This window comes from Sinohyriopsis cumingii, chromosome 19 (assembly GCF_028554795.1).
Source record: "Sinohyriopsis cumingii isolate HCF-2022 chromosome 19, ASM2855479v2, whole genome shotgun sequence".
Lineage (NCBI taxonomy): Eukaryota > Metazoa > Mollusca > Bivalvia > Unionida > Unionidae > Sinohyriopsis > Sinohyriopsis cumingii.
In genome coordinates, this window is record NC_142979.1 from 33,034,812 (window position 1) to 33,047,049 (window position 12,238).

The 12,238-nt window shown below is 38.3% G+C and overlaps 1 protein-coding gene across 1 annotated transcript; it reads left to right on the top strand.

Moving 5' to 3' along the window:
- Positions 1–268: 268 nt before the first annotated feature.
- Positions 269–4,945, top strand: LOC149775404 (uncharacterized). The gene is made up of 4 exons (XM_089943474.1): positions 269–344; positions 1,183–1,257; positions 1,770–1,832; positions 2,514–4,945. The coding sequence occupies exons 1-4, from the start codon at positions 272–274 to the stop codon at positions 4,943–4,945; spliced, it is 2,643 nt and encodes an 880-aa protein (XP_089799600.1). The 5' UTR covers positions 269–271.
- The last annotated feature ends 7,293 nt before the right edge of the window (positions 4,946–12,238 follow it).

Here is a 12,238-nt window from a genome sequence, read left to right on the forward strand (position 1 = left end):
GAGCTATTAACCTGGTGTGCAGAATATAACATAAAAAAGAAAAAAATAATTTACCCATTTTTAACCAAGATGACATGGTGATTAAATTCGGATTGAAGAACTGTAGAGTAATATAATTGGTCCAACGTGATCAAGTTTCCATGCCTTCATTCAGTTTTTCAAAAAGAAATATTGATTCATGTCACTAATGAGAGACATGAAAAAACGCAGATAGACAGATTAGAAGCAAATGTTTACTAATGTCCATTTATTTTTTAATTTCAGATCTAAAATGAGCCATTCCACGTACATTCTACTGTCCACAATAGCAGCCTCATGTTTCCATTGTCAGGGGTTATTCAAAGGTGAGTAGATCACACTTCCTACTTTAGAGACTATAACCAGAAGGACAAAAAGAGAAAATACGTAACACATAAATTGTATGATTGAATAATCATTACTTCTCACATACAAATCGTCTGTTTGAATGTGTAGTCATTACTCGACACAAACAAATCATCTCTTTGACTGTGTAGTCATTATTCGACACGTACAAATCATCTGTTTGAATGTATAGTCATTACTTGGCATATTTAAATCATCTGTCTGAATATTTAGTCATTACTCGACACAAACAAAACATCTCTTTGACTGTGTAGTCATTATTCGACACGTACAAATTATCTGCTTGAATATGTAGTAATTACTTGACACATACAAATCATCTGTTTGAATATATAGTTATTACTTGACACATACAAATCATATGTTTGAATGTGTAGTTGTTACTCGGCACATTTAAATCATCTGTCTGACTATTTGGTCATTACTTGACACATAAAATCTTCTGTTTGAATATGTAGTCGTTACTTCTCACATATTCTGTTTGAATATGTAGAGTTATTTATTACTTCACACATATTCTGTTCGAATATGCAGCCATTACTTCATACATATTCTTTTTGAATGTGTAGAGTTATTACTTCACACATATTCTGTTCGAATATGCAGTCATTGCTTCACACATATTCTGTTTGAATATGTAGAGTTATTACTTCGTTAACTTTGCAGACATACCCATAAATCTTACATTTGAATATGTATAGTCATTGCTCTTTAACTTTGCCGACACACATATCAATATTCTATATTTCTTTGGGATTTAATGCACAGGAATAATATGTGTTTGTTTTTTCATTCCAGATAATGGATTTGGAATCGATGAAGTTTTTGACAATGGACTTGACAATATTGGTTACATTCTTGGTGGTAATGGAGGTAAAATACGTTAAAATGCTATGGTTATCTGTCTTATTATGACGTAAATTTATCACGACATTTTCGGAAAGGTTTTTTCAGTGGTTCAGTGGAAGTACTCACAAAATAAAAAGCTTGTCATAATAGTTCAGTGGAAGTTCTCGCAAAATATAAAAGCTTTTATCAATAATTCAAATGGAGGTGGTAAATTACGGTTCTAAGGTTCTGTTGCTTCAAATGACCTGACAGTTACAGGTCACATAAGGTCAGCTCCCGACTCCACACTCACTTGTAACTCTATATGCCTTCTGATAATATTATTAATGTGCTTGGAGATATAGTTGGGATCGGAGGAAAAGAAATAAGCGATTTTGATAGTAGTGGATACATATGTGGAATCATTTATGGACAGTGAGTGGGAGGTATTGGCGGTTTTGGTGGAACTAGTGGGATAGAAGGTATTAGTGGTAGGTGGGAGGAAAAGGAATATAGGGGGCACACAAATGATAAGTTGTGTGTATTTTTTTTTTCAGATAATTGGTTCGGATTCGATGACCCTTTTGACACTGGCGTTTATACTGTTATTGGAAATGGGGGTAAGCTACATCAAATTGATATTGTATCCTTTCACAATATGTAACAGGATATTATCATATGATTTACGGAAAGGTTTTGTCAGTTATTCATTTGAACTCCTCACAAAATGCAATAAAAGGTTATTTCATTAGCTGAATTGAACGTCTAAAAATTATAGAAATTTTCATCATTGATTCAGATGGAACTTCTGATATAGTATACAAAGTTTTTATCATTGGTCTAATTGAAGTGTTAAGAAAATAAAAAAGGTTTTTCCATTGCATCAGATCCTAAGTTGTCACAAAATATGAACGGTTTCCTCGCTGGCTGAACTCGAAATTCTTTGAAACTATTAAAGTTATTCTCATTAGTTAAAAGTGAAGGTCTCACAAAAAACCTTGTCAGTGGTGCAGTAGAAGTTCTCACAAAATACAACGATTTTCAGGATGTTCCAAATGTTACCTTAAATTAATCTTGAGGTGTTTGAAACCATGCAACTCAAAGTAACCTACCTACTGCATGTGTTCTAGCACTTGCTGGAACCTTGGATCGAATCCGGGTCAGAAAGGCTACGATGCATGTGGTTATGTTAGTGAGATAATGCTACTTACCGGAATAACATGTATGCCTCAAAACTACACAAAGTCTGAATTCAGTGGCCATTAGATTGTTATCGACATGTACATTTATGTTAGCTGCAGGTATCACCAGTGGAAGTAGAGGTGGAGGGGATTCTGCTATCGGAAGCGACCTGAAGAATGTTGGATTCAACAATGGAGGAAATGGCATAGTCAGTGGAATGGCAGGACTGGGCGGCCTTCCAGTGTCTGGTGGCAGTAGTGTCAAAGGTACCAGTGGTGTTGGTGGAATAGGAGGTACTGGTGGTACTAGAATCACAGGTGGAATTGGTTATAGACAAGGAATGGGGGATAGCGGCATTGGTGGAACCGGGGTTACTGGTGGGATGGGACGACAAGGAACAGGCGGTATTGGTAGTATTGGAGGCACAGGTGGAATTGTTAATGGGCAAGGAATGGGAGATATTGGCGACAACGGTGGAATCGGTGGAATAGGAGGTATCAGTGGAATGGGAGGAAATGGAATTGGCGGTATTGGTAACTCTGGAGGCATAGGTGACATTGGGTTTGGACAGAGAACGGGCGGGATGAGCGGCATCGGAGGTACGGGTGGAATAAATGAAATTGGAAGTATTCGCGGGATGAAAAGTGAAGGCATAGCTGGTGTTGGTGGTAGTGGAGACATAGGTGGAAATAGTTATGGACAGGGAATGGGGGGTATTGATGGTTTAGGTGGAATTGGTGGAATAAAAGGTATTGGGGGGATGGGAGGACAAGGACTAAGTGGTATGAGTGGTATTGGGGGCATACGCAGAAGTGGTTTTGGACAAGGAATGGGAGATGTCAGCGGGATTGGTGGTACCAGTGGAATTGGTGGAACAGGAGGTATTGGTGGAATTGGTGGAATCGCTGGAATTAGAGGAATGAGTGGGATGGGAGAAAGAGGAATAATTGGTATTGATAGTATTGGAGACATAGGTGCAAACAGTTATGTACAGGGAATGGGGAGTAATAGTGGTTTTGGTGGAATCGGTGGAATAGAAGGTACTGGTGGAATGGGAGGAAAAGGACTAGGCGGTTTTGGTGGTACTGGAGGCCAAGGTGGAAGTGGTTATGGACAAGGTGTGATAGGTGACAGCGGAATTGGTGGTACCAGTGGAATCGGTGGAACGGGAGGTATCGGTCCAGTGGGAGGAAAAGGAATAGGTGATAATGGTAATACTGGAGGCATAGGCAGAAGTGGTTTAGGACAAGGAATTGGTGGTATCGGCGAGATTGGTGGTACTGGTGAAATATCTGGAATTGGAGGTATTCGTTGGATGGGAGGAAGAGGAATAGCTGGCACTGGTAGTACTGGAGACATCGGTGGGAATATTTATGGACAGGGAATGGGGAGTGCTAGTAGTTTTGGTGGAATCGGAGGAATAAAAGGTACTGGTGGAATGGAACGAAAAGAACTAGGCGGTATGGGTGGTACTGGCGACCAAGGTGGAAGTGGTTATGGATTAGGAATGAGAGATGTCAGCGAAATTGGCGGTACCAGTGGGATTGGTGGAACAGGAGGTATTTTTCGTACGGGAGGAAAAGGAATAGGTAATATTGGTAATACTAGAGGCATAGGCAGAACTGGTTTTGGACAAGGAATGGGTGGCATCGGCGAGATTGGTGGAATCTCTGGAATTGGAGGTATTCGTGGCATGGGAGGAAAAGAGATAGCTGGTATTGGTAGTAGTGGGGACATATTAGGAAATAGTTATGAACAGGGAATAGGGGGTATTGGTGGTTTTGGCGGAACCGGCAGAATAGAAGGAATAGGTGGAATGGTAGGAAATGGACAAGGCGGTATGGGTGGTACTGGAGGCCAAGGTGGAATTGGTTATGGACTAGGAATGGGAGGCATGGGAGGTATTGGTCAGATGGTAGGAAGGGGATTAAGCAATATTGTTAATGCTGGAGACATACGCAGAAGTGGTTTTGGGCAAAAAATGGGAGGTATTAGTGGTTTTGGTGGAACCTCTGGAATTGGAGGTATTCGTGGGATGGGAGAACAAGGAGTGGGTGGTATTGGTAGTAGTGGAGACATTGGTGGAAATTGGCATGGACCGGACATGGGAGGTATGGGCGGTTTTGCTGGAACCGGGGGAACAGAAAGTATTGTGGGGATGGGAGGAAAAGGAATAGGTGGTATTGGTATTACTGGAGGCCAAGGCGGAGTTGCTTATGGAAATGGAATGGGAGGTATCGGCGGTATTGGTGGTATTAGTGGTATCGGTGGAACAAGAGCTATCAGGGCAATGGGAGGAAACGGAATTAGTGGTATTGGTAGTTATGGAGGCATTAGTGGAACTGGTGATGGTCAAGGAATGGGAATCACTGGGAGCATCAGTGGAATGGTCAATATGAAAGGATTTCGGGGTAATGCTGGTATCATTATCGGACGTAGAAGAGGTTTCTCAGGACCAATAATGGGAAGACTGGGCAGATTTGGAAACTATATAATGCAGATGGATGGACTTGGAGGAATGTGGCGATCAGGCAAGAATGGTTATCTTTAAATGTAACTTTAAATGTATATATGGTTAGAATGTTGATTTAGTCTAACGAATATAAAGAACTTAACTATTTTGACCTTCTTTTAAGTATCGAATCTAAATACACAGGAATCATGCATATGCCTTGACACTACACTACACTACACTACACTACACACACAGATACACACACACACACACACACACACACACACGCTACATTCCTAATACGTTGAAGCTGTATGGACATTCATATACACTGGCGAAAAAGCAGTGGGGTCGACCCCCACCTTTTACTTTCTAATAGTCTAATTTAAAAAACGAACCTTCTATATAACAAAATTCACGCTGGCGGACGATCCGTCCCCATTGATTTTCTTTTGGTCTATTTTACAAAATGAACCATCAATCAAATATTACAAAAGGGAACGAAGACAGGCACTTATCCTGCAATGACTCAGGGGTAAAATTAATAGTAAGGCCTGTGTAGTGTGTTATGATTTTCCAAAAATAACTGGCTTATCATCAAGCCGCAGCAAAAAGACGTGTCACTTAGAACGAAGTAGTAACAGGTAATAAGTATCCCTAGAAAAATATAATACAATTCCTTACGCACGTCGCCAGGACTAATTATCAAAGATCAAATCGAAATCAATGCGATGTCGTGTTGATGGTGTATAAACATTGATTGTAATAAATCCATGTGGTGTTTTCTAAACTTGTGTAAAGAAGTTTTTAAACTATGATATGTTCATATCACCGAGGCACATAGTCTGGTGAATATTTCGCAACGTATGTGCATCAACACCTGGAAATATAACCAAAAAATTAAAGTTATCTCTCATCAGTTTGGGAATAGGAGTGTGTCTCTGCATAAGGTCTGTTTATATGCCTACTTCGTGAAAATATTATATCTGGATTTATTTGTTTGTCAAGCATGACATCATATTAAACCACAAGACTATTAAGACAACCGTCAAGATCTTCGACAGACAGGGCTTCATTGATGTTAGTGATAAATTTAACAACATCTTCATCATCGATGGGTTCCTTTGCAGCATTATTATGTTCCTTGATAACATTATAACATCAACGATTTCCACCGGTGGTGCTACAAATAAAGTGTGTGCCGTTTGAGCCATCTCATAATCATGTTGAGCAGCAACTGAGCTTTACCAGACCCAGACGAGCCAATAATAATGGCGCGAACAGAATTTGATAACGCTGAATGTTGCTTGGTGGGTGCTTGTTCGTTTTGTCGCTGGAAAGTCAATTACATCCATGTTGTAGAAATGTATTACTTATAATCATGAGTCTGGCGATTAGCAAACTTGCTGATTCCGCAGGTGTCAAACGTGATGTTGACGCAGATTTGTATGTGCACGTACTGAAGGTCTTGAATTAGTAAATTGTGGAGATTTTCATCACATACATGACAATATAACCTATATTAGTTCCATCTGGCAATCATGCATTTTCTCTTTTGGATGAAATACCTCTAAACGCAGTATCATTAATTATAAAATCTAATTCTACTTCGTCCATTATGAACCGTGTACAACGGTGTTTATTTTCATTTGAAGCCCTATATGTAAATTTGCCAGCAAAAAAGTCAGCTTATATCCTTTGCAAATGCTAAGTCTTCCTTATCATTTGGCTCTGACAGCCAGACTTTTCTCTTGAGGCCTGTACGAAATAATTACTTCACTTACGGTCACTGGCTTTAATATTTTCTAATCGAGCATGAATCTCAATGTTACTTTTGGAGCCTATCCGTAGTTATTTCTCGCGCATTCGTCTAATGGATTTATCCAGTGATCTTGTTTATTAAAGTGCTTTCCAACCCACACAAGAATAACTGGATGAAAGTTTTCTGAAAACTGAAATGAGTCTATCTCGGCGAAAACAGTGATGTCCTTAACTGGTAATTGTCCATTTATCGACATCGGGTCATTTCGTGCGTTGGATGTCTAAATAACTAGTATTTCAATGAACCTCCAGACCAAATTCAATACATGAGTGCTGAACGTCCTCGAGAAAGGATTTTGGTGTCGCCTGTCATGAATTATTGTGCTGGACAAAATGAGTAACAATAGATGAGATCGTAAAACAATTTTTTAGTAATTCATCTACGACATCCGTGTCATCGGTATACTTTAATACGACCCACATCAACTGAGTACGAAGAGATTCTGGACAAAGAATCAAATGTTCTGTAGCTTTAATCTGAGATCGGAAATTTTATTGTGAGACTTTGGATCTTGAAAAAAAACTGGCCTATTGTCAGTAAGAATATAGTACCTCTCCCTAAATTCCTTTGTGACACCCCACATTGTCACTATCTAATTAAGGCAAGTATCTCTTCAAATTAAAGATCATCCTAGCTAATTATATAACGTATTACGGAGAAAAAAAACAGTTGCAAGTGGCTGATAATTGGATAGAAAACCCCATGTGAAAAACCTTCTAGCAAGTGTCCGAAGGGGAAGTTTAGGACCATTGTATGGCATATAATGCGGTAGAGATAATTCTGATGTTTGTTTCCATGCGGTTGTACAGAGCTTTGAAACGGTACTACGATAAGAGAAACGTGGCCACAAATAGTGGCCTAATAAAAGACGCTAATGATTATCTAAACACAAAATAATTTACGCGCTGAAAATAATCGCAATGATTTATTAGTAATATAAAGTTATTAATTGAAGAAAATATAATTATATAATGACGGATGATAATATCAACGATAAACCAAATGATTGCACTTGCTCCAAATGTGAATGTGCTTCGTGTAAAAAGTTAGAATCAGATATTGGAGAGGCACTAGTTACATTGTTTGAGAAAGAAAATACATAAGGCCGGATCGTTTGGGCGGGTAAAATGAATCACGCATTAAAATCTAAGGCATTTCGAGGCCAGGACCGATGACGTTAATTTCGGGCTTTCTTCATTAGAATAATAATGTACCGGATTTTATTTTTGCACGAATCTGTACTAAGACCAGTTTTGGAATTTTACTGCGCTCTAAAAATAGCAAGGAATGTCAATGTCATCAGTCAGACTGGCATGACGTTATTTTTTTATATGGAGTCTTTACTACCAGAAAATCAACGCGCTGGGTTCACTTATCAGGCAAACTTGAGTACGGGTCCTTAGTCGGGATCCGTTCTTTTACACTCACATTACAAATGGCTTCGGTGATTTAAAAATATCAAGAAATAGAACTGGTCTGTGTATCTGTGTAAAAATGAAAGTACACTCCTAAGAAGTCTAGTTACATTAGGGCTGGTAGCGCGGAAAGGTCTAAAAGACGTCATAATAAAAGCTGGTATTAAGTTTGGAGGGGGGGTGTTTGCTGAGGGGAAGGTCGCTCTTTTTTCAATAGTATATTACTTGATCCTGCAAAAATCAAACATAATTTTGAAATATTGAAGGAACGTCGTGAGGAGGATAGACACATATTAGTGGCAGAGTATGAATTCATCAAATTATTTCTGCAAGCAATGATAGCGTCGTTAGCAAAGGTCGGTGATCATGAATAAAATGTGAAATGAAAAAGGTTGTAGGTGCGTATGTGAGACAGCTAAAAAAACGTATTGAAATATCAACCGAGGAATCAATATCGGCCAGAAAACATTAACCAGTGTGGTCTTAACTCCTTCACGCTACCACCAAAAATAATATCATTTTAAAAAATAGACAATGATAGCATTCCGACAAAAAATACGTCCTTTTATTTTATTTTATTTGACTTTATTTTATTCTATTTTATTTTATTCTATTTTATTCTATTTAGGGTGTTTATATCGTTAAGGAAGATTTTTCATGGTCGATCTACGGACTTAAAATTAATTATTAACTTGAAGTATCCAGTAAATGTTTAACCTGATAAGTCAGATGAAATCTAATTTGAGAAAATGACTGACTGTGAGATGGTAAGTACACATGATTAGTAGGCGCTCACACATTCAAATAACTGGGGGGGGGGGTCTCTTGAAAAAAAATATAAAGAACATATCCGTGATGTGTTTGAGGTCTTGATAACTACCATCCCGGCGTTACAAACGAGATTTGCAGAAATGGCTGACGTAATAGTAACTATATCCAGTGATACATGACGACCACCAACATTTGGATCGTTGGTATGTTTGAGAATATTTTATGGGGATCCTGTTTTCTCCATGCCGAATCAATCCTTGGAAAATTTTCATCAATTATATTCTTGAGATCCTTTTGCATTGGATCGATGCCCAATACTGTCAGTGTGAAGATGGACAATTGGGCTTCGGTGATTTTAAAATGGTCAAGAAAAAAAACTTTTTTGTATCCTATGCCTTCTCGATATCCAAGGCCACTCTCGCGAATTGCCGTTTCTACTACAGCTTTTTGATAGAAGTCTGCATCAGGTTTCACCGTGTTCAGATGATGTGCTGCTCCAAATGACTGTTTGCTTAATATCATCATTCGGATATTCAACTGACGATCATTTGCGGCCAATCTTGATCGGATATTCAGCCATTGCAATTCTGATCTACGCCTTGGATTTTTTAATAATATACCTTTGTCCGATAAACAATCAGATCGTTGCAGCTGTGGTGTTCCAACATCAGCTGGCACTACCAGCCACTGGCCATTCCTACACAGTTCCGATCGACGACTGATAAATGTCAAAGGCGTACTCGAGCGTTGATATTTCAATAGCGGCGTTCAACTTTGCTCAGGTACTGTGATAGCGATCTTCGATTCTTTCCCCATTATTGATTTGATTATACTCTGAAGCACATCACTGATCTCTGGATGTAACAAATTATCGAGAAACTGAATATCTTATTCAGCAATTGCTATGGGATTCTCCCAAACTATTTTAATACCTTCTTCCTAAATTGGGATCAGGTGTTTTTTTTTTTTTAACTGGTTCTGATTCTGGTGCGAAAGGTCCTTAATGTCACCGATCTCAGAACAATCTTGAACGATATCCTCAATTACTTGTTGTATTTCTTGCTGTAATTGTGGTTGAGCAGCAGCTACTTTAAGTGGAAGTTCTCGTAGAATCCTTTTGGTTTTTTTGTAGTTCTTTCTGCTGTTTTTCAAGTTCTTTCGGCTGTTTTTCCAGTTCATTCAGCTGTTTTTCCTGTTCTTTTAGCTGTTTGTTCCAGCGACGAACAAAGATCTTTAGTAACCTCTGTAACTGGTTTAAACAACTGCTGTACCTGCTGTAATTTCCTATTTGTACTGCTGACACTGATGCATTTGCTGTTTGACATAATCAAGAACGGAGAGATATTTCTCAATGGTCTCTAGTCGTTCTCGAGTTAGATTAGCTGTATGAGAATCCATAGCGAGAGCAGAATCACTCATTATTCTAGATAAATCAACAATTTAATAGCACACCCACTGTCGCGACGGAGTCACGCGCATAGTTTATATACAGAAATGTGATACATCAAACCGTCAAGCATCAGTAGACCTAGCGACGTGCGTGATGAACTTTATTAATTTTTCCAGGGATACTCATTACCGATTTCTACTTTGTTCTAACTCCTTTTGCGTTCATGCTGCTCAATGATAAGCCAGTTATTATATATATATATATATATATATATATATATATATATATATATATATATATATATATATATATATATATATATATATATACATATATATATATATATATACATATATATATATATATATATATATATATATATATATATATATATATATATATATATATATATATATATATATATATATAAAGTCATAACACGCTACACCGGGCCCTACCATTTGTTCTATCCTGGGAATTTAGCAGGATCCGGGCCGGTCTTCATTCCTTCTTGTAATATTTGAGGGTTTTCTTACCAAAAAAAAATAGACCAGGCCGCCACCAGTGTGATCTTTTAAACAAGGATCAGTTTTTAAAATAGACTATAAAAAAGTCAAAGGTAGGGCTCGGTCCACACTCCTTGCTGCTGGCGACATTGGTCATGCTTTTATATTCATGATTCGTATTCTATACTACAAAATGGGTTTTGTAAATAACAATCCAAAAGATGCATATCGAAATAACGAACTAATTATGTCTTTTAGGGTATTATTAAACGATGACTCGACCTGACCAATCCATGCTTTCCAGAATAAGCCATGGAGTGGAAAAACAACTTTTGACAGCCATCATTACGACTTTCTCCTCCAGAACATCGGGACCATTCGTAAAGTTGTTGAAGGGATACATTTGAATGACTGAGGTTTTGTTTTGTTTATTATATATAATTTTGATTAAAATAAAGGTGTCGTTCATTTGCAAAACAAGTGTTTTCTTGATTGCAACTCTCTCTCTCTCTCTCTCTCTCTCTCTCTCTCTCTCTCTCTCTCGTTGACATAACCTGCTCTGAAAGGTTAACCAAGTTATACCTGTGGCTAAAATAGTGTTAATTCTGCTCGAAAGGATTCGACAAAATCAGTTGTCTGTAATTTAATTGGTTATGACACCTGGCTGCGGCATATAGACAGCAATTGGGCCATATCATACTGAGATGATGCAGTTAAAAAGGATTAACACTGGAGAACTGCACGTCATACGTAATTGCTGAGTTGTTCCATGGAAAAAGACGATTTCAGCCAGGGACTTATCATATATTAGTTTTTATTTGTGTTGATAAGTACATCCACGAACCTTGGAGACAGGTTGATTTTGAACGTTATGCATAGCTTACACCGCCTTGGTGTCTGATCATTAGTGAAGCACGCTGTCTTCTAATTAGACATGCATGGCCATCTGAGAAAGATTAACTAATTAATTATTCACGTAAGACAAGCTTGTGACTTATTAGTCCCTAAAGGTTTTTCACCCTACCCCACCAATGGTCAAATTCAGTGTTACTTGTGATGGTAAACCGACCTTGTCTCTTCAACGACAACTGGGCAGATCCCGTGTATCCGTTGTGTGCCGCTGAAACTGCATTTTGTTAGCCCATCTTTTCACTAGACTTACCAATATATTAAGGAAAAGCCAGTTATATACTCAGCAAAGAAGCCAGATTATAATATGCTCATTTTCCCCCCTTAACTTTACATTGTCAGAATCGTGCAGTATTACCCGATACTGAACCCACGCGCCAATACACATATAGCATTCACGTGCATAAAGGAACTACTTTCTATTGTAAACAAACAATGGACGCAGACGCCTGCACTTTTGATTTGTAAACAAATCATGTACACTCATGTCAGAGGCGCTTTACGTTGTGGCTGATTAAATTTGTTTCTGAATGAACTAAAACAGCTGCTTCGTGGACTGCCACATACCAGCTGCTT

What these genes read in the sequence shown, in the direction of transcription:
- LOC149775404 (XM_089943474.1), top strand. Translation starts at nt 272, where the DNA reads ATGAGCCATTCCACGTACATTCTACTGTCCACAATAGCAGCCTCATGT. An exon ending in TTGTCAGGGGTTATTCAAAG is followed by an intron (nt 345 to 1,182) that starts GTGAGTAGATCA and finishes TTTTCATTCCAG; the next exon opens with ATAATGGATTTGGAATCGAT. An exon ending in CATTCTTGGTGGTAATGGAG is followed by an intron (nt 1,258 to 1,769) that starts GTAAAATACGTT and finishes TTTTTTTTTCAG; the next exon opens with ATAATTGGTTCGGATTCGAT.